The 22,625-nt window shown below is 37.8% G+C and overlaps 1 protein-coding gene across 1 annotated transcript in view; it reads left to right on the forward strand.

Annotated features, from left to right (window-relative positions):
* LOC139686890 (uncharacterized) overlaps positions 1-22,625 on the forward strand; it is a 49,923-nt gene that overhangs the window by 13,161 nt on the left and 14,137 nt on the right. The window contains exons 4-10 of the mRNA XM_071583966.1: positions 950-1,083; positions 2,588-2,740; positions 3,673-3,824; positions 9,784-9,889; positions 12,519-12,611; positions 21,120-21,264; positions 22,138-22,271. Of these exons, the coding sequence (XP_071440067.1) occupies positions 950-1,083; positions 2,588-2,740; positions 3,673-3,824; positions 9,784-9,889; positions 12,519-12,611; positions 21,120-21,264; positions 22,138-22,271 (917 nt within the window). The remainder of the gene's footprint in view (positions 1-949; positions 1,084-2,587; positions 2,741-3,672; positions 3,825-9,783; positions 9,890-12,518; positions 12,612-21,119; positions 21,265-22,137; positions 22,272-22,625) is intronic.

Consider the following 22,625-nt stretch of genomic DNA (forward strand, 5'->3'; position numbering starts at 1 on the left):
TCCCATCCCTCATTTGTATTTTTTTTCTTCCACGAGAATTATGTTTCTCATGATGTAACAATTATTATATAAGTAAATTAAATTTATTTATGTAACATAACTTTTTAATTTGAAGGAGTTATTGGACACAAAAATTGCAAATAATGCTGCTGCACCTTGCATTTGTTCCCTGATCAGTCAAAATTAAAGCCTTTGTCTCAAGTTTGGGATAGCCTGTTGCTTGGGTACAAGTTTATAAAAAAATCCTCATTGAGAAGTGATAAAATACATTGGTTCTGCTTCAACCTCTATACTAATTATAATCTGTGTCTCACCTGCAATATTCACTGCTGTTCGTGTCTATACTCTGTAAATGCTTTCTATGACAACCTTTATTCTACCATACCACCTCTTATATATTTTCTATCTTCTCCGTCGTCAACATCGGGTTTATATTCCAAGTCTCTCTTCAGAGGGTTCCGTTCAAAATCTTTATTCTCCTTCTGCTATCAATTCCATTGTTCAATGATTTTGTGTGACGACGACCGTGGTCTCTTCTCTGCTTCCCGGCACGTATTCCGCGTATTTGAACTGAATCCCAGAGTATCAGACTCATCATCATGTATGGTTCTATCATTACATCGTGGAATTAATAATTGAGATGTTTTCCCGCTGTCTTTCTGAATTAAGTTTTGTTGAGAGTGGGATCACCACTTTTTAGATGCCTCATTTCAGATGCCTCATTAACCACTAATAAGCAGAGGCTGCGGCGGTCGACTTTCATTAGCTCCTACACTTAAACCTATCTGGAATGGGTTGGCCTCCCTACCAGGAGCATTGGTCCCACCGGCACAGCTCTAGGGGTCATCAGAACACACAAGTGATAAAAAATAATCGAACTAACAAGTTTATTTGAATAAACTTTCGAAAAAAAATTCTCAATATTTTTCCTTTCTTTCTTTATTTCCAGGATAACTTTGGACCCAACTTTTTTCCGTTGGAAGCTGTACACATCGGAACTGCAAATGATTGGAAAGTACGAAGCAAGCGGAAGGATTCTGGTTCTCCCCATCGTTGGAAAAGGAGATTTTAACATCACGCTATGCAAGTACCCACGCTGATCTAGTGTCACATGTTGTACCTCCTAGACCCATATATTGTGTGTATGAACTGGTTGATTGCTTGGAATTTAAGACAGCAATAAAACTAATATATACTTATCAAAATTTGTCACCGATTGGTATTTTAAAATGTGCAAATAGTGGATAAACACCGGTGTTCGACAGAAATTTAATTTTCGACTACAGTAATTCCTAAAGGTTTCAGTTCAAGGTTATCAGCAAATTGGCCACTCACAAATTTTACTTTATAATTTTTCAATTCCTTCACAGCATTTAGTGGAGGAAATGAACGAGGTAGGTTTTTACTCCGATTGAAGGGAGAATGCATTAAAGCGAAAATGAGAGGAAAAGTAAATAGAATGCTAGGCATTTTTTGTTGCCAGTGGAATATTTGAAAATTGTGATAGACGGAAGAATGCTGGGATAGACATGTAGAGGAGGAAAAGAATGTTGGGAGGAATGAAGGTAGGTAAAAAGTACATGGACTTACATAACCAGATTGTTTTAAATTTCCTATGTCACAGGAAATAGTGTCGCGCTAGTTGCGACTTACAAACGTAAAAGTAGAACGTAATTTAATTAATAAATGTTGATTTGTCCGCGGTTCCATAAAACACTTAACGGAAGAATAAATAACTTGGGTTTTTACTTTTTCACTACATTTATACAAGTTCAAGTCATTTATACATTAAGAATTTCCACCAATCAGAGAGCTCTCACAGTATCTGAGAACTTATTAGCAGAATAATGCTATTAAGAGAAGTATTTTACTGTTATTTGACGGCACTTTTCCAATAGTCATCCATACAGGATGTACATCAAGATGTACATACAGGATGTACCTCAAGATAGGCAACGAATATATATAATGATTATTATGATTTTGCAAATAATATTAAAATCAGTCTCCTATCTTTAATGTAATGTTTCTCTCAAATTACAACATTTGAATGGTAAAAATTTTCATAGTGTTCATAAGTGAGTCAAAACATTTCACCAAAAAATTAAAAATAAGGAAAAAAATCATATCTAGCAATTGTAGCATTTAAAATACGTATTAATGCGGTGGGTATTTAATACTTTTCATAAATCCAAAGCGGTGTATCTTGGTTCAATTCTGTTCATTTGCCAAAAATTCATTGCAAAATATTATTGAAATGGGCAAAAATAAAATTGATAATCAATGGAATAATCTGTTTTAATTTTCTAAAAAAGTTACAACTAATATTGGATCGAAATTAAAAAATCAAAGTCAGTGCGTATTTTTTCACACAGTGAATTAAATGTTGTGCTCTCCAAATTATTTCATGAATATACCCCGTTGTTTACGTAAATACTCGCCTCCATTTAGAATTTTTGCATAATTCCAATCATTCTGAGAGCATTTTCACAGCTAACAATCTTGATTTAACATCAACTCCATCAACATTTACTCCGATCACTGTTATGCTTCACAATGAATAACCTCTTCCTTTATTTATTTTCAGACGGTCTGGACTTCACGTATGATATAGCGTGCGATCAGGTGAAGAGGTCTGACGGTGACATATACTACGCTCCAAAGGCAAACAACATTGATTACACTGTCCAAAACGTATATATTCACATGGATAACCTGTTTAATGGAAATAAGCTACTTGGTATGTTGAAATCTAACATGACCAATAATTGTTTTTAATTTCATTTCATTTCGCTGCCGAAAATGAAATATCAATGTCAGTGTTAATATTGCCTGAAACCATTTACTCGTATGTAGCATAATTAATGTTACAACTATTTTAAGTTTTCTTCTTTAAAGGTGGTTTGCTTTGTCGTGTATCACGATACAAACACCTAGATGTAATTTTGGTTGGTGGTGTAAATCTCGATTATCAATAGTTATATTTATGTTTTATGCCCATAACTTTTTGAAAGTAATAATGCTTACAAGCATGTAAACTCACGATTAGGAACTATAGTGGAACTCTTCTTTCCTTTTCGGGGAAATTTTCAATTTCTAGTAAATATAAATTTTTTTCACCAATCTCAACTGATCAAAATTATGACCAATAACAACCTGCCTCCATGTTATCAAAATCAATGTCAATTTTATAATTTTTATCCATGAATTGTCCGCTTCCTAACAAATATTATTATTCTATTTGTAAAATGCTACATTCATCTACTGTTTCCTGTGGAAAATTTTTTTAGTGCTGGAACACGCTATAATTGTAAATGATTCGATGGGTAAAAAGTGAATTAATTATTTTTTAGCCATGTTTTCAAGGAATTCATTAATTTCCCAAGCAATACATTTTCTAAGTCCTTCAATTGGACTTTAAATATTTAAAAGTTGCTGACTCTTTCCCCGCATGCATAAAAAGGACTAGAAAGACTCTATAATTCTGTTTTATTTACCTCCCCGAAGAAGACCTTTTTCTTCTTTTTTACCGGTGGAAGAAAGCCTTTAATTTTATAAAACCCTAACTCGAGTATTTTGGATGATCACGACGAATTAAAGCACATAAATGTGAACAATATCTTCCCTATTATTCTGACTTAACTTTCACTAAGGCGAAATTTCTATTTACAGGGGATGAAATGAACAGATTCATGAATGAAAACTGGAGAGACGTGAACACAAGTGTCGGACCAAAAGTAGCAGAATCCATCGCAATCGCCATGCAAGTCATCACCAAAGCATTGACTAGTAAAGTTCCTGTGAAGGAGTTCTTCCCAGATAAAGTGTAAAGAGTGAGTGCCCACATATGCTTGACGTGCACATATAGTACTTCGAGGAATATGGATCGAAAAGGCGTCACCCACGATCAAACGATAAGAATAGACTAGCTTGTGAAGGCAACATGGCAATTGGTACATCCGAGGCGACCGCACTTCAACCGCACCAATTGAAATGCTCAATGAGCATATATTCAGACTTACTCGTAGTGTTTAGATGCCAAATGGAATATAAGATCGTATTCCGGGTCCAACCTTACGTTTGGGAGGTAAGATGTCTCCAAGTGTCCGTGAACTGTGATTAAATATTTTGCGTTTGCGCCCAGGCTGAGATTGTTCCCTGAGATTTGGGGAATGAGTTGAACTACTGCTGGACAACAGTGATCTGTCGTGCCAGGACGAGGATATATATATATATGTATATATGATATATATGATATATTTATATATATATATATATATATATATATATATATATATATATATATATATGTGTGTGTGTAAAATAAGTTTAAGAACGAGAATATGATAAAACTAATGCGCTCAAAGAATTAAGGTGATCCAGAAGAACCCTCATGTGAAAATGCTTTCTTCAAAGACTACACGAGACTCTCAGGGACTACTTTCTATGGCAAGTAGATGGATTAAAGAAGACCTACATGTCACTTTGCATGTGACGTTTTATGGAGCGGAAGAGTTTCAACAAGAAAGGCGATTCCTTTGACAAGATATTTGTTACCTGTTATTGGAACAAATATTCAGTGACCAAGGCTCATTTGATAGATAATAATTATCTCATTACTTACGTTATTAATATGGCATCATCCACATAGTAACTATTTAAATGATAATTTTATTACATTGGATAATCCATTGACCTAGTAATGTAAATCTACTCAGATAAAATATAAATTGTAATTAGTAATGTAATTTTGTGCATTATATCTTCAAAAAATTATGAAACTTTAAGTTTAACCATTGTTTTCTTTAATGAAGCGATGGGAATTGTTATCTACGAGAAAAAACATTTTTCCTTTCTCCTCCATTTCTAGAAAAACTGCATCCAAAGTTAATTGTCAGACACACCATATGAATGTATATCCTGACAATCTACTTGGATTGTCGGAATATATAGCTTTCTACCCTTTCTTCGTTTTTATTGAATAAAATCTCTTCTAATTTATAAGTGATTCTGGATTTAAAAATTAGCCCTATATCGTAAAAATCTAATTCGATTGTCGGGCTATAATGTGCTATTATTTCTTTCTGTTGAGATTTTCTGTCTCTTAGAATTTATGATTTATTCTGCAACTGAAAAATACTGCATTTGACGACATAGAAGATGCATATTTTTTTCCAAAATAATGATTAAAATATTATCCCCAGGCATTATACGCGCTAAATGATTAAAAGGTTTGTTCCTGACTATGCCCGACTGAAATGGGAATCCGGCTTGTACATAGTCTGTCCCAAAAGAAGTAGTAATGCATCGATTTAATAAAATGTATTGGCAGAATCGATACATTCACTCAAAAGTCTTCGAAGCAGCACCCTTGTGCGCCCATACACCGCTGCCAGCGGGCTTTCCAGGCCTCGTACGCCTTTTGAAAGGCGGTGCCCGGAATCCTGCTAAGCACCATCGTCACGGCCTGTTTTTGCGCTTCCGCCAAGCCGTGGTGGGGTCCTTTCAGCACAGATTTGAGGCGGAGAATAGGAAGAAGTATGATGGGGCAACGTCAGGGCCGTAGGGGGGTCGAGAAACTCTTGGCAGATCCCCGTGCGAGTTTCCTTTTGTTTTTCCGACAGTACTCGCTGCACCAACTTCACAAGAACCTTCCTCATGCCCATGTTTTCGATCAAAAGTCGATGCACATCACTTTTAGGGATTCCAAGTTCATCAGGTACCATGCGGTCACTTAGTCTGTGATCACTGTTCAACAAAAACTTTACTCTTGCAAGATTTTCGCAACTTTTTTAAGTCGAAGGGCGTCTTGAACGTTCGGTGTCTTCAACATCTACTCTATCCTCCCGAAACAACTTGTGTCACTCAAAACCCCCGATAGCGTTATCACCATAAGCTGCATTGAGGATGTCATGAGTCTCTTTCCCGGTTTTGCTTAATTTCACGCAAAATTTGATGGCGTAGTACGAGTAGTGTTCCAATAATCGGTTCATGATGGAGTGTAAGGAGGTCACGTTGTAGAGGTTTCGCAAAGGAGCAATTCACGATCCGCAAAGGCTGGGAGCTAACTGCCTCTGGCCTCAAGCCTTTCCTAAGACTCCCCTACCTCGAATCCAGCCAGAGAAACCGCTGCCCGTCCGTCCAGCTATCCGGGAAAAAATAAGTCTTACTACTTTTAGGAAAGACCTTGTACCTGTGCGTACTATTATTTTGCCGCGGTATTTTACTTGACATTCAATACCCCAAAATATTTGTAAGTGTGAGAATACTTATTAAATTTTTCCATCACCAATTTTTATTGTTAAAACATTATTTCACTGGTCATGAATAGAATCTCCAAATATTGTGTTCATTTCTATTACGAAAACATTCAAACTGCAGGAGAATTAATATTTGCCATTTTCCTTTCTGAAAGGAATTAAAACTTTGAAATAAACTAAGAGGATTTACTTGGATGAAGATGAATAATGATATGTAAATAAAGTTACATTAAAATTTGAAACCAAGATTAAAATTTTGATAGCTTTCCCAAGGCTTTTCCGATCTTATTCGTGAAGTCTGAGGGGCCATACTTGCACTTGATGGTATCAGGCTTTACTACGTAGAAATCCATTTTTGAAATAAAGAAGAAAACTAGTCATAATCCAAAAACTTTTTAAATGGTAAAACTAGATTCAGCGTACCTCTCAGATACCAGAGGATGACGCCTATGTGTTTAAACTAGTCCCAAATAAAAGGTTTGTAGAAAATACTTAGTTTTCTTTTTCAATTAACAAAGGGACGGTACTTATTTATTTGCCATGAAGTGGATCTTTATTACCACCAGTAAAGATGAGCGGTAATGATTGCACTGAATTTATATGAACTTCAACTCTCCTAGAAGAATATTTTACGGCGATATAGCAGCTTTTGGGGGTGTCCTTGACATCTTTACACATCATTCCGACCATATTTATTTCGAACACTTCAATCATCTTTTCTAGGTGCCAAATATTCTTTATTCCAAACAAGACTTTCACATAAATTTTATCAGTATTTTTACTGTTTACATTTCCAACCCTCTATGTTCTTTCCCCAGTGAGATCCTCCTCCACCATTCCGGTCTACACATAACGACATCTATTATTCTTCTAACTCTTTCTATTCCTATTTTCTCTTTATTATTTCTTCGCCATTCTCGACATTCCTATTTTAAAAACCCCAAATGAGCGCTCATTCACTTTCCAGAAGCATCAAGTTTCTGAGAACTTTCAATCATTGAGCTCTCTTAAGTTCTCGGAAGTTATCTCACTTACGTCTCCACCCAGACTCTCAGTCATAAATCTTCTTATATTCAAATTCATTTCCTTTAATAATTTAACGTTTGTCCGAATGCTCTTAATAATATGAATTTATTGACTCAGAATTAATCACAATCCCTTGGTCAGTTCCATTAATCGGAATTCCTCCCGAGGACAAATTAAAAAATTAATTTTTTTTGGGGAATACGAACTATTAGACGTCTACACGCAATTTATTCTCCCCGCAGGCTGCAAACTTCACGTAGGGGAAGGACCTGAGTGTTCTGATGGCCTTTTATGCTGGCGAGACAATTAATAGCTGCTCCTGAGAGTCGCCCACATTAGAAAGGTCGAAGGGTAGACTGAAGGTATAGGCGCCTGTTATAGAAATTCGGCTGCAAAGGCCTCTTCTCACAGTAGGGAGGCGATTTTGAGTGAAGATATCACGCTAGCAACACTACTGAGTGAGCCCACGGGAGATCACCTCAATGAACCGCAAGACAAAAATGGATTCATAGATAAGTCGGAAACCTATCCTAACCCGGTAGATGTACGAGGGTCATCCGGAAAGTAGTACCCGTTCGTGCCGCATGAAGTGCTGACGACGCGAGTAGCCGCTGGACGAGGTCAGATAGCTTCAGTGGCTTGTCTGCCTTCTCTGAGCCAAGTTGCGTGACGCTAGCATTGCCTGTGTTGTTTCTGTGATTGTTTACAATGTTTAAAAAAATTGAGAACGCCGCCAGTTGTGAAGTGAGGGCAGTGATTAAATTCCTCAATGCAAGAAACGTTCGCCCATGTGATATTCATCGCCAATTAAAGGAGGTGTATGGAGACAATGTAATGGACGAGTAGTCTGTTCGGCGGTGGTGTCGCAACTTCAACATGGGGAGGGGGAACACACACGACGATGAGCGTTCGGAGAGACCGTCTGTCATTACAGACCAACTGGTGAGCTCAGTTGACGAATTCGTGAGGAACGATCGGCGCGTCACAATTGATGACATCTGTGAGCATTTTCCCAATGTTTCTCGAACAATTGTTCATGAAATTGTTAAACACCATCTGCATTATGCAAAAATTTGTGCAAGATGGGTCCCTCGCGTATCTCAATGAGCTGGCGGCGAAGGACTATGCAGCAGGAATACAGAAACTTGTCACACGTTATGACAAATGCCTTAATTTGCTTGGAGATTATGTTGAGAAGTAGTTTAAAGTATCCTCTTTCAAATAAAATTTTTTATGTTTGTTAATATTTACTTTTGTGTCTTTATTTCACGAACGGGTACTACTTTCCGGATGACCCTCGTATTTATTTGCTTTGATGTTTTTATTTTGTAATACCGCACCTATGAGGTGTTTTCTAACCATTAAGTATCCTAATTATTTCTGAGTATCTACTTACAACAGATAGTTGAAACTCCTGATACTTCTTAGTACAAACAACCCATGTAGAGATGCACAGTTTTTACAAAGTCAACGCCATGATTTCATGGTCGCTGAGAACGCGTCTGTATGGCTGGTCCCTTTTAACCTCAGGAAAAACCGGCTTATTCGTGATCGAGGCTTCTTTGATTCGTTGTGAAACCACATCCGGTCGCCTTTGAACTGTTACCCCTACAAAGACACATTTTTCACATCCTCAAAACCATTACTGCATGTCTCACTCAATTGATAATGAATTTTAGTGTATTTCAAACCACGCCATTGAAATATATGGATGACGTACTCTTTTTGTGCACTCAAAGAAATAATTTTTATTTTGAAACCGATTCTCGCTCTAGCGGTAGTTAATGAAAAACTATGTGCACCACTAGGTGCTACCATCTACGTCTTGTATCAATAAAGAGTGACCGCGTATTTTAATCACAAACACATTTACCATCTACTATCATTCCAGAAACAAATTAGAACTTGAAGGCATTCCTAACGCATGATTTGCCGTACAATATACATCCGTAGTTCCTTTCAGTGACGCCCTGAAATACCGTGGTGAACAGCTTCATCATACATTCTTCAGGTACTTCTCAGAGCACTAAAACATCCACAATACCCACGCCAAAGTAAGGTCCTCACCCTGGAAATCAGCGAATATCCTCTCCGGAGCAACCCAGAGTAACAGCTCGCAGTTTTGTATTATGAAGTATTTTGTAATACCGCACCCAACGCCGTACACACGCACGTAATACCTATCCCATTTCGAGTCAGTTATTTGGTTGCCGCAACGCGCTAGGCTTTCGCAGTGACGGAGGAAGATTGCACCATCCCCGCGCGGCTGCGAGAGTAATTGAGAGGGAAAGGTTTCCGAGCGGTGGTCGGAGTGAGCCAGCCGGGTGAGCGCTTATGGCGGTTAGTAGGTTGGTTGGGAGTCCCGCGGGGTGGACGAACCGACAGGCAGGCCGGCTGTTCGCTCTCTACGATACACTACTCCGGACCCGCACCCCAACTAAAGACGGAGGGCCCAAGGAGGTCTGCCCGGCCCGACCCTGGAAGAACAACACCCTAGGAACGCCCACAGCACACAATGAGGAAGTGTTGCCCCGTCGTTGAGCTGACCCTGGCGTTGGCGATCCTGTTCCTTTTTGGAATCGCTGCCCTCGGGCAATCGCTGCGTGAGTATTCGTGAGACCGTGCTTTCTCTCGGATGAACGACGTTTCGCGTAGCTCGAAATTTTTTTCCAAATCCCCTGGGGAATTTTTTCAGGGTTTGCGAGTCTGAAATAATAACTGGACCCTCTGCCCTATATTGCCTCCTGCACATGGTAAGATGCATTTTTGTCATAGTAGTTAATTATTGGAGGCTAACGACATGCTAAGTCATTTACGCCATTAAGACAAAGATGAGTCATTCGGAATAGGTACATTTTTCAGGGAATTGAGGGAAGGGTGGAGAGCAGCGTGAGCGTTAGCGAACTAATAACGGAAGACGCCAGTGGAGTTCACAATTTAATGTCCCATCAGACGGACGACGGCATTAATTTTGAAGTGCCTTCGATTTTGGGGCATTCGAAGTAGGGATAGGGATTTAAATGAAATATTCCGCCACCGCCCCTGCGTACCCGGTACACCAGCCGCAGCACCAAGCCGACCTATATGGTCATTTATTTAAAAGATAATTTGGCACTGAAATGCTGAAAATTACCTATATGATCACTCCGACGTACATAAGGCAATAAGAATACCTGTATGAAAACTTTTATTCCAAATCTATTTTCTTTGAAGCTAATGAAAATTATATTTACAATTAAATACATGAATCAATAAGTAATATTTTAATCTCTTTTACTATGCTGTATAATTGGGAAGGGAATTCAACTTTGGATATGGAAGCTTGGAAATTCGCAAATATCTTATCGACTGATAATATCTTCGTTTTGATCTCATCTTTAATCCGATTGCATTTTTTCGGAATTAAATGCTACCAGTGCAGCATACACAGATTACGTGGGCTTGGCTCTCATATTGCGTACCATTTACGTGTAGAGTTGAAGAGTTTTTATGAATTTTTTTTAACAAATAGTTCCTTTTCATATCATACTTTGGGGTAGGCATCGTATTTCGCGTCAGTACATTAATATTCAATTAAAATCGATTTATATATTTTAAAATATATAAGTGTAGTCAAATATGCAAAAACATTTATATGTACTTTAATCAATGGTGGAGAAAGATACTTTTATAGACAGGGTTCAAAAATACAAAAGTTGGAACATCTTGAATTTTGGGTTATTGAGGAAAAATGCTCATTTTTATTTTTTATCTGACCCTTACAACATGCATGATCAACAATTGTTATTCTGGTTAATTTATAATTCCATAGCCTTAAATAAAATCTCTAATAGTCTCAAAAAGTTTAAGTTAACTTTTGGTTTCACAACACTTTCAACACTGTGAGAAGCGCTTCATGGTAATCAATTAGACGATTTGAATGCAAAAGTGTATAGTTACGAAGTGTGTCAAAGCGACCTAAGCCCAGCGGAAACCAGCAGGTTTGCGCATGCGCCTGATGCAGAAAGTAGGGCGCGCGTTATGTGAAACGGAATGGTCGAATAGAAAATCGTGGCTTTTCGTTTTCTGATTGTTTTATTTGAATCGGCGAAGTGACTGACCCTTATAACCTTGCGTAATATTAGGTATGCAAGAGTCTGCGGCATTATACTTGCAGAGGGGATGTCCAAGTATATGCATTCCTACGGTATAACAACACATGTTGCTCAATGAATACAGATATATTTTTTACTCTGGAATAGTAGATACAGAAAGAACGAACAAATACAACCATTTTTTTCGGTAAAATTATTTTTTTTATAAATCCTTAGCCTACACGTAAACAGAAAATGTCGATAAATATAAGGTAAAAATTAGTATTGAAATAGATAGTTAATATGCAGTGAAATATGTAAATGGATATTGTTTATTTCGAATCTGTAGAGCTGTTATTGATTAAGTCCATTGGACTCTCCAATAGTTCACTCAAATTTCGCAGAATTGAATACTGTTACTGGCATGAATGTACATGAAGTCATGTAATCCCTTTTTTTGCCAGAATGTAATCTAGCGCCTTAGAAGTCGGAGGAAAGTAAAAAGCAAATTAATCATGTCACCAGAATCTAAACCATTGTATTAATTAGGAAGAAGGCTTAATTTTTTGAATTAGCAAAAAATATTAAATTTGAATGCCCTCTGCTCTCTGGATACAGCCTTCCAACTTGGTATTCGATCACATAGCAAGAGCAAAAATCATTTAGGCAATAAAAAAGACGAGCTAATATAGCGAAATACAGCGAATATAACCAGAAAATCATAAGAATTAAAGCAATATACCCAATCTTTGTCCGTGGTTCGTAACAGGGAGCAATGAATGGATAGACCATGTCCTAATCAATTTATTTTAGCCTACCAGGTTGTTGCATCACGGCGTTATTTTCTTAATGTACCCACTTGCTGAAGGTATATTTCTGAAATAAATAAAATACAATTTCTCTCTTATTGTTCACCACATTAACACCAGTCATTAAAACTAAAACCGCGGGGACACACGTTCCAAATGCTTTAGAACACTTGCGACAGTCGTTTCCACTAAAATAAAGGTTATTTAATAAGAAGCTCTGACCAAAAATGCCAAATTAAATCTATTAATTATTAACTCTGAGGCAATTGCCAACTCCACTACACAAACTACACATTCCACGTATATGCTCACCTATGACATGCCTAGTAATTTCATTTTTCCCTTCGCAGCTGATTACATAAAGGTATGCGGAAGGTATAACCCTAAGTTGGATGATTGCGTCAAGAGACATGCTGGCCCGGTTATCGGCCGATTGAAAAACGGTGAGTAGATGGTCAATCATATTAACAGGGTAATATTACAGACTTGTTTTTTAATGGTACATATTAAGTATTGAAACAAAACGTCGCAGTTAAGTTAATTAAATCATAGTTTTGACTCCACATTGGACAAAAGAGAGTATAATGTCCTATGAAACGAGGAAGGTATGACCTATTGACTGTGGGTTTTTAAGTCACGATTCTATGGCCAAAGTCAATTTATAGTGGAACTCTGTACTGCTCATGGTCAAGTACTTTGTTACCGTTGTCTTCTCAGCTGTCAAACTCTCACTCCTGTCGATGGTCACCTAGTTGATCAAAATATTGGTATATTTTTTCACAAAAAGTTAATGGTGGTTATAACGTTATGAATTCCCAGTCAGCCAAGGAAATGCAAGTATTGCTGAGTGAATTCAAAATTCAATGCGATAGATATACGATGAGAATAAGTATTAATAAAACAAAGGTTATGTGATTTTCCAGAAAGAAAAAGCCTAAGCTAAACATTAAAATAGAAGGGCAAAAACTAGAGCAGGTAGAACAGTTTACGTATCTAGGTAGTGTTTTGGACCAACATCGTCAAAGCAGTAGGGACGTAAGGAGAAGAATAGCGCTAGGCAAAGAGGCTTTTCACAAGGAGTAGGGAGTTGATGACAGGGACGTTGAGTAAGGATATTAAGAAAAGACTTTTAAAAAGTTTGATATGGAGCGTAGCTATGTGCGGCGCGGAAACGTGGTCATTGAAGGAGGAGGATAGACGTAGACTGGAGGCTTTTGAAATGTGGGTGTGGAGAAGAATGGAGAAGGTGAAATGGACGGAGAAGAAAACAAATGAGGAAGTACTCGGTATGGTGGGTGAAGACAGGGCTTTGTTGGGAAAAATCATAAGGAGGTAGGGAAAATAGAGGAAAAGTGTATTGATCGGCAGTGAGATGTTAAAGTCTGTGACAAGAGGGGAGAATGTTAGGCAAACGAGGAAAGGTCAGGGATAGGATATGGATATTGAATAGTATGGTGGGTGGAAGGAATAATACAGAGATAAACAGGGACTTGTTGTAGAGTGGTATGTTAGGTGGTACTTCGTTAGGAGTCACAAAATATTTATTTGGTAGTTATGTCCATCCAAAACCAACTTAACCAGCAGATTACCTGATGATAAAAATAATCATGCATAAAATGCTTAAAATATCGATCAGGTCCTATAATTACTCGGAAAAAAATTAAGAATTTTATCATATGAATAATGGTCACAATTATTCTTTCACGAATTAAAACATATCATGAATGATCTCCCCTCCCCGGACAACAACCTTGACATGGTGGAAGGGCTTGTGCGTTCCGACGAACCCTAGAGCTGTGCTGGCGGGAGTAATAATTATTGCACCTAGTATGGTCATCCATGCCAGATAGGTCGAAGGTTAGGAGCCAGACGAAAGGTAGTCCACGCAGCGTCTGTTCCTCAGTGAGGCGGCTGAAATGGCGTCTGACCCTAGTGGGGCGGCCAGTAAGTGATGGTGTCCCATTAAAAACACTATTGAGGAAGGCAACGGGAAACCACCTCAATTATCATTCCCAAGATTTAAATGATGGAAAATACAGAGATTTCGAGCCCTGGCAACTACGGGGCTCGGCCCAATCGGCCGTGTGTCGTGCCCGGCAGCGGGGGAGGCAAGGCTTCCGCGGTCGTCATCCCACGAAACCCTTGCAAGGGAAAACGAGTAGCAGCAGGACAGAAGACGCAGGAGAAGAAGACCAAATTAGTTAGAATAGGAACGTGGAATGTTAGGACAATGATGAGGACAGGGAAATTGGAAAATGTTAAGCGAGAGATGGAAAGGGGAAATATAGATATTTTAGATCTGTGCGAGGTGAGATGGAAGGATAGCGGGGATTACTGGAGTGATAAGTATAGAATAATATACAGCGGCGGGGATGAGAGCCAACGAGGGGTTGCCATAGTACTAAATGAAGAGGTAGGAAGAAGCGTAGTCAACATAGAGCAGGTAACGGATAGAATACTACTAGTGGAGATAAAAGCAGAACCGACGAACTTAGTTATTATTCAGGTATACATGACACCGAGCAACCATAAGGAAGAAGAGGTCGATAGGATATACGATCAGTTAGAGAACATAATCGCGTGTTTTCCTGCAGGGAAACATTTGATAGTGATGGGGGACAAGAATGCGACGGTAGGCGAAGGAAGAGACGGTGACGAGGTCGGGGACTTCGGTTTAGGCACGAGGAATGACCGCGGGGAGAAAGCAGTTGAGTTCTGCAGGAGACAGGGGTTAGTCATCACCAACACTTGGTTTAGACACCACAAAAGACGCAGGTATACATGGAAAATGCCAGGTGACTCAGGAAGATATCAGCTAGATTATATCCTGGTTAGACACAGGTTTAGGAAGAGTGTGATAAATTCGCACAGGTTCCCGGGAGCGGATGCGGACTCTGACCACAATTTAGTTGTTATGAAATGTAGAGTCCGTTTCAAAAAGATAAGGCAGGGGCGGCAAGTTAGAAAATGGAATGTAGAAGCATTAAATGGTTTGAAAAGGAAGGAATACAAACAGGCGGTAGAGGAAATCATGGAGGATGGTAAAGAGCTAAGTACTATCGAAGAAAAATGGGAAAGCTTCCACAAAAGGGTTGTCTAAAGCCGCAAAAGACACTATTGGAACCGTTAACGCTAAAAGGACTAGGAAACCATGGATCACGGATGAGATGATTACCAACATGGATGAGCGGCGAAAATGGAAGAATGTAAATACAGAATTAGGCAAAATGGAGTACAAAGAATTAAAATATTAATTTAGGCGGGCAACAAATAAAGCAAAAGAAACTTGGTGGAAGACGCAGTGCGAGGATATGGAAAGTTTGCTGAGATAGGCTGAAATTGGTGCGCTGTATGGTAAAGTTTAATCTTTATCGGGAAGTAAGAAAGGCAGATCTATGGTAACAGTTAGAGATAAGTTGGGTAAGGTAATAGTTGACGCAGGAAAGATCCAAGAGAGATGGAAGGAGTATATAGAAGAACTGTATAGTAAAGAACTCAGACCAACAAAGTTAGACATTAAAAAAGAAAACGACGTAGAGGAAGACAGCTTAGGTCCAGGCATACTAGACAATGAGATAGAAAGGGCATTAAGGGAGATGAAACTAAATAAGGCCGTGGGAGTGGATAACATTCCCGCGGAACTATTGAAATGTTTAGGAAAATGTGGGAAGAAGAGGCTATATGGGCTGATCCGTAGTATTCTACATCTACATCTACATAATACCCCGCAAGCCGCCGCAAGGGCGTGTGGCGGGGGGTGTTAGGTCACCAACCGTAAAAAGGAAAAATACCACATGCAAAAAAAAACAACACGGAAAATTACACCCACAGCAGCGCACACACTCATGCAAAAATCCCTTCATCCAATACTCATGCAAACACATATACCGCAACACAACTAAAAAACTGCACCCCATGATGCAGCACGAAAGCCATCCTACAACACGGAAGCCAGGATACAACAAGCAAGAAATTGAAACACCACATGAAAATGCACCACGAAACACTCTACCCCCAAAGAGTCTTTAAAAGGCAGGGAATGCGACCCAACGTTGCAGGTAGCAGGAATTTGCCCCCGCAGAGAGGGACGAGGGATTGAAAGGGAAACTTAAAAACAGATGAACAGAACATGAATGAGGTCATTCGGAAAGAATGGGTTATTATAGCAAAACACATAAGGTTAGTGGAAGAGCATGCATTTAAATACAACTAATTATTTTTTAGACGCTGAGGGTGGCAAGTGGAATTTTTGCTATCTATAAGCCTGCAGTTGCTATCCCGTATTGTCCGTGGGAAGAAGGAGTCCTTGAGTCGGCTAGTTCTGGCATCTATTTCCCGAATTTTATAGGCATGATCAAAGCGACCAATGTATGTAGGAGTACGAATAATTTATGAGGAAGGAATCTGGACGGAAGACTTTGTGAGATCCGTTTTAGTTCCTATTCCGAAAAAGGTAAAGGCCACGTCATGTGAGGACTATAGGACAATTAGTTTGATATCCCACGCAGCTAAAGCTGTTCTCAGGATCATAAACAAAAGGATAGAGAGTAGGGCAAATGATTACTTAGGAGATGATCAGTTTGGGTTTAGGAGGGGGAGAGGTACGCGTGATGCCATTGCAGTAATGAGATTATTAATCGAGAGGAATATAGAACACAAACAAGAGGTATTTGCCTATTTCGTAGATTTCGAAAAAGCGTTTGATAGAGTGAATTGGGAAAAACTAATGAGTATATTGCAGAAAATAGGAATAGATTGGAGGGAAAGGAGGCTAATCCCCAACCTGTACATGTCTCAGACTGCTCAGGTGCAGGTGGGAAACGGGGAGTCGGATGGGCAGTGTTAGGAAGGGGTTTAAGGCAGGGTTACCCATTATCACCGTTGCTGTTCAACCTGTATGCAGAGGAAATGATCAAAGAGGCATGGGAAGAACTGGAGGTAGGAATGAAAGTGGGCGGGGAATTCGTAAAATCAGTTAGGTTTGCTGATGACCAAGCTTTAGTTTGTCAGTCAGCCAAGGGGCTGCAAGCATTGCTGAGTGAATTGGAAATTCAGTGCGACAGGTATGGGATGAGAATCAATATTAATAAAACAAAGGTTATGCGATTTTCTAGAAAGAAAAAGGCTAAACATTAAAATAGGAGGGTAAAAACTAGAGCAGGTAGAACAGTTTACGTATCTCTGAATTGTTTTGGACCAACACGGTCAATGTAGAAGGGACGTAAGGAGAAGAATTGCGCTAGGCAAGGAGGCTTTCACAAGGAGGAGGGAGTCGATGAGAGGGACGTTGAGTAAGGACATTAAGAAAAGACTCGTAAATACTTTGATATGGAGCGTAGCTATGTGCGGCGCGGAAACGTGGTCATTGATGCGGGAGGATAGAGTTAGACTGGAGGCTTTTGAAATGTGGGTGTGGAGAAGAATGGAATAGGTGAAATGGACGGAGAAGAAAACAAATGAGGAAGTACTTGGTATGGTGGGCGAAGAGAGGGGTTTGTTGGGAGCAATCCTATGGAGGCAGGAAAAGTGGATGAAGGGGGTGTTGACCGGCAGTCGGATGTTGAAGACTGTGATAGAGGGTAGAATGTTGGGCAAAAGAGGAAAGGGAAGAAACAGGATAGGGGTGTTGGACGGGATGAAGGGAGGAAGAAAGTACTCAGAGATGAAGAGGGACCTGATGTTAAGTAGGATGTTTTGTTTTGCTAGGGGTCACAAATAATTTAATTTGTGATTATGTCCATCCAAAAACCTACCTTAACCGGTAGATTACCTAATAATAATACTATTCTAACAGTATTATTACAACCTCATCGTCTTAATGATTCTCCTCTATTCATATTTTCTTAGCTGTCAGTTGTTCATCGCACTGAGTCTTTGAAAATGTTCTTGATATGTCTAAGAAATATCTAATGGAAAATTGAAACATGGATCGGGAGTAACAGAAATACTGGATAACGTAATAACGTTATTTTAAACCACGAAGAAATAATCATAAACTTTGCGTTTCCAAAGGGTAGAATTTATTATTGTCGACTAGTTTTACCACACTTTAGCATCATCTCGACTCATTTGTCCAGTTTTGTATCCAATTTGGTCCTGATATCCAATAGATTCAACTTAGTGAAAGATTTAAAAATGGAGCTGCCAAATCTATCCGTCACATATTATATACAAATATTCATCATGATTAACCATAGCCCCTGGGGTTTAAAGATAATATATTTTTCCTTTATTTCTCTTGATCACGAGCTAAAATATTTTGTTATTCAGGTATTAATACAAGTGAGTGAATACCAGTGAATAGATAAATGAATTTCCCTCTCAAAGCAGAATAAAAAATATCTTATAACAATTATACAATCCAAAATGATATCATATTAAGTTCTTTGTAACATAATAAAGTTTATTGTGTTGCCTAAATATGATGATTAGTATTCAAAGACGTCGAGAAAAAACATGGGCAGCATGAGGAAAAATCGCATCAATTATGGTAAGTGAATAAGGTTTTTTAATCATATATTTCAAGAAACCGAGAAACAAGCTCAGGAACTGTTTAATGACTATTTTAATTGTCATTTAATTAAACTCATGGTGGCGATGTAGCTGACCCTATATTTTGTTTTCAATATAATTGCTGTTGAAGTAGATACCTTTAGCATAGTAATACTTTTAGGTTAGATTATACCTGCAACAAAATTTATGTCGAGGTTGAAAATTATCCTTTTTTTGCAAGCTTAGAAATGGAATCTTCGGATGATTTCTAATCAATTTTGAAAATAATATTATGTTTTAGGCACTTTGACTTTATTTACAACTCTAAATTTTATTCAACTACAATTTTTACGAAATAGATGGAGAAGTTATTACTGTTAGTTTTTTTATAGTTAAAAATGCCAAAAATAATCATTTTAGCTAATATAAATCAAGAAAACATTATATAAAATCCGTCCAGACTATTTTTTCATGTGTGCTATCTCATTAAATTATGTTTGTAAAGAGTGGGTTTCACTCCAGATTACCATGACGTGGCACATTATATTGTAATTATTTCCAATTTTTGTTTTTTTTTATTTGCTGATTATATATTAAATTATAAAGGTAGGTTTTAGCAACAAAATGGATTACATCTCTATAATAATAATCATAACTAATAATACATTGTGCAGAAAAGAGTGCGTAGCATTTGTATATTACATCAGGAAAAAGAGGCTATGATGTGCACGCGGTGAAGTGTTTACCTTATTACTAATTTACATGTCATAATCTATATTTTCTATATTACTTAAAAAAATAAATTTTACCGATCTTTTTGTGTTTGCATTGAATGATTTTGAACCACCTAAAAGAAGATCATGGGTTTTTTATTGAGGGAAAAGATCATACTCCTGCTCCCTTTGATATTTATTGATCTTTCATCGTCTTCAACTTTTAAAAGGTTAATATAAAATTAGGTGCCATGGAGTGTTAACCATATACCATCAAACCTACACTGATTACGACGTCAGGCTAAAAATATGATATCCCACAATACGTATTCAACAGCTTGTAAGTAGTCATGAGGTCTTAATTAAGGAGTCAATTAGATCTTAAATGAATTATGAATGAAATCACATGATAATTTAAATATTACTGAACAAATCAAACTAATTTTCAAGCCATAATTTTTAATTCTATTTTTCATATCAACTTTGTTCCTTTCAAAGCGTGCAAAATTTGAAAATACATAACGCGTTGCAATTGAGTTTAATATTTATTATTTGGCATTCTATGATTCAACCTAGGTTTTGAACACAGACATAGAACAATCACATGTCCCAGCAGCGCCTAACAAGGCAAAACCTGACACCTCAAGCAGCAATGAAGCTTTCTTTAATTCAGCATGCACACATCCTCCCACCATTCTGTCTAACCTGCCTATCCTTTTCCTCCCACTTTCTACTTTGCCTAACGTTTTCCCAACTTTTACAGTACCGAGTCTATATTTTATTTCATTTTAAGTAATATGCATACATTTGATTGCAAGGAATATATTCGTTACGAATATCAATGAAAAATGTACACAAAATATTGCTTTATCATATAGGAACTTTTTTTCAGTTTCTAGTTAATATTTAGGAACTTAGAGCAAGGTGAGACAAGATGTAACTAATGCGTCGTGAAATTACGTCGATTAAACCTTTTAAAATATTTAATAACGGATCAACTCACCTTTTTAGAGGCAACCATTTCATTATCTATCTAACAATTATATGCTCCATAACCTTGCATGGAAAAGATGTGAGCGAAATACGCCTGTAATTTCTCGGTTCCTCCTGTCTCAACTTTTAACTATAGGTGTTACATTGGCCATTTTCCAGTCACTGGGAACCTTGTGATCTATTAGGGCTTAAATATCCTTTCAAGGTATGACGCATTTTTCTACCTTAGTTTCTTAAATATACGATTTGGCATTTGATTGGGCCAATAGGATTAGTTAAGAGTTAATTTTTTTCAACAAACGTTCTATTTCATCATGTGAATTTTAATTTTTGGCATCAATTGGCGGAAATGATTTGGTAAGCTATCGAAGACATTCGGTGAGACACCTGAAGATGTTTTTGAAAGAAACAATTTTTGAAATTGGCCTTTTATAAAATGAACATTTCTCTTTCACATATATCGTTTTAGAGCGAATTACCTCTATCTTAGACATATATTCCTAAACTTCTCGGACACATAGCGAAAATGCTTTCCGATTCTTGTTTACGCTTTCAGCTAATCATTTTCTTTTGAATAAGCTTAACGCTCTCTGAAAATCTTCATGTCATGCCTTTTTGTAAACCTGAAAGAGTGTTCTTATTCAGTTTTTCGCCAGAGATATGTTTTCCCATCCATGAAATATTCAATCCATTTTAGGGAGAATATTCTCCCTAAAAAGTGCTCTTTCATCATGAATATGCTTTGTTTTTCAGGTATTCCGCAATACAACGTGCCATCAATGGACCCATTATACGTAAAAGAAATTCACGTGGAAAGCGGTGGCCTCGGTATTTCCATGCATTCCTTCGATGTAAGGATATACGGATTGTCGCAGTCGAGGCCAATTGGACAATGGATGTAAGACGGGCTTTTCTTTTCAGACCTACCTTAATTTTTTAAAGGTAAAGTTTTAAAGGCGGACATACACTTCCCCTTCTTTAAAGTTATCAATTACTAATGTGAAATTTGTAACGCAATTAGCACTATTTCCAATATGAAGTCACATTGCAATGCTTTTACTTTTTCAAGCTGCACACATAAAATATTCTCTTCGAAAGAGCTGGCTGCTGCATAATAAATGAGTATCACTGCTTGCATAATCCTCACACAAAATGAAGCCAGTATCTTGGTTTTACCATTGCGACACATTTGGACGTAATGATATTTCATACGCTCCAGAAAAATATTTAAAAGAAAATTTTTAGTTTAAACTTTGTATCTTCCGCACTTTTCTTGCCAACTGGTGCAACGCATATAGTTACATTCTGACATATTCATTTGCCATACAGCGATAGGAAAACATCTTCTATATAGCTCTTGGGAGGGAGAGGGGGTGGAAGAAGTGTAGAGTAAGACAGTGTAAAAGGAGAGCGGGAGATGTGGGAGAGGGGGCTGGGTTCTCTGATTACAACAAAGTGCTTAGGTATGGGGGCATGGAAGAGGAAAGAGGGGAGATGAACAGAAGGAACAGAAGTGTTCTTAGCGAGGGTATAAAGGGAGTGTTATATGTGAAGTAGTGTTCTTGGGAAGACTGATTCTATTGACTGTAGAAGAGATTAATCAATCAATATTTTAATCAATCGTGATAATATATAAATTTCATATATTTTCCTGAGAATCAATTATTTTCGTAAGATATCTTATTCTTGCACGCTGTGTGTGTGGCAGTATTTACAAAAAATGTATTGCATTCAAGAGAAATTGAAATAATATTTTTCTCTCCCTTGCAAGGACAAAGGTTTCACCCCCAAGTTTCCGCTGGAACCTTCTCGCCCCACGGCTAGAAATATACTCGAAGTACGAAGTGGACGGGAGGATCCTTCTACTTCCCATCACCGGCAAAGGAGATCTCAACATTACTCTGAGTGAGATTAGTGTGAAATATTATTATAAAAAAGAGTATCACTTTGTGAAACCAGAAGCTAAAGTATTAGCCGTAATTCTTGCTAATACTACTGGTGGTATGAAATAACATTAATCATAATATACTATTTAATCTGCATTTATACGGTATTCTTAATACTCGTAATTTTTATTTAAGTAATATATGGAACATACCTTAAATGCTTAAGAATAGTTTGTTGCAGAAAATAGTTGCAATAATTTAACGTTATCTCAGTTTGACTTTTTCTGCTGAATGGTACGAGAAAATCAGTAATGCATTCAACTTTTACAACTTTAGAAGATAGTCGTCACAAACATACTTGGACTAACATTCA

Source organism: Hetaerina americana, unplaced genomic scaffold (assembly GCF_022747635.1).
Source record: "Hetaerina americana unplaced genomic scaffold, ioHetAmer1.1.p SCAF_15, whole genome shotgun sequence".
NCBI classification, from domain to species: Eukaryota; Metazoa; Arthropoda; class Insecta; order Odonata; family Calopterygidae; genus Hetaerina; species Hetaerina americana.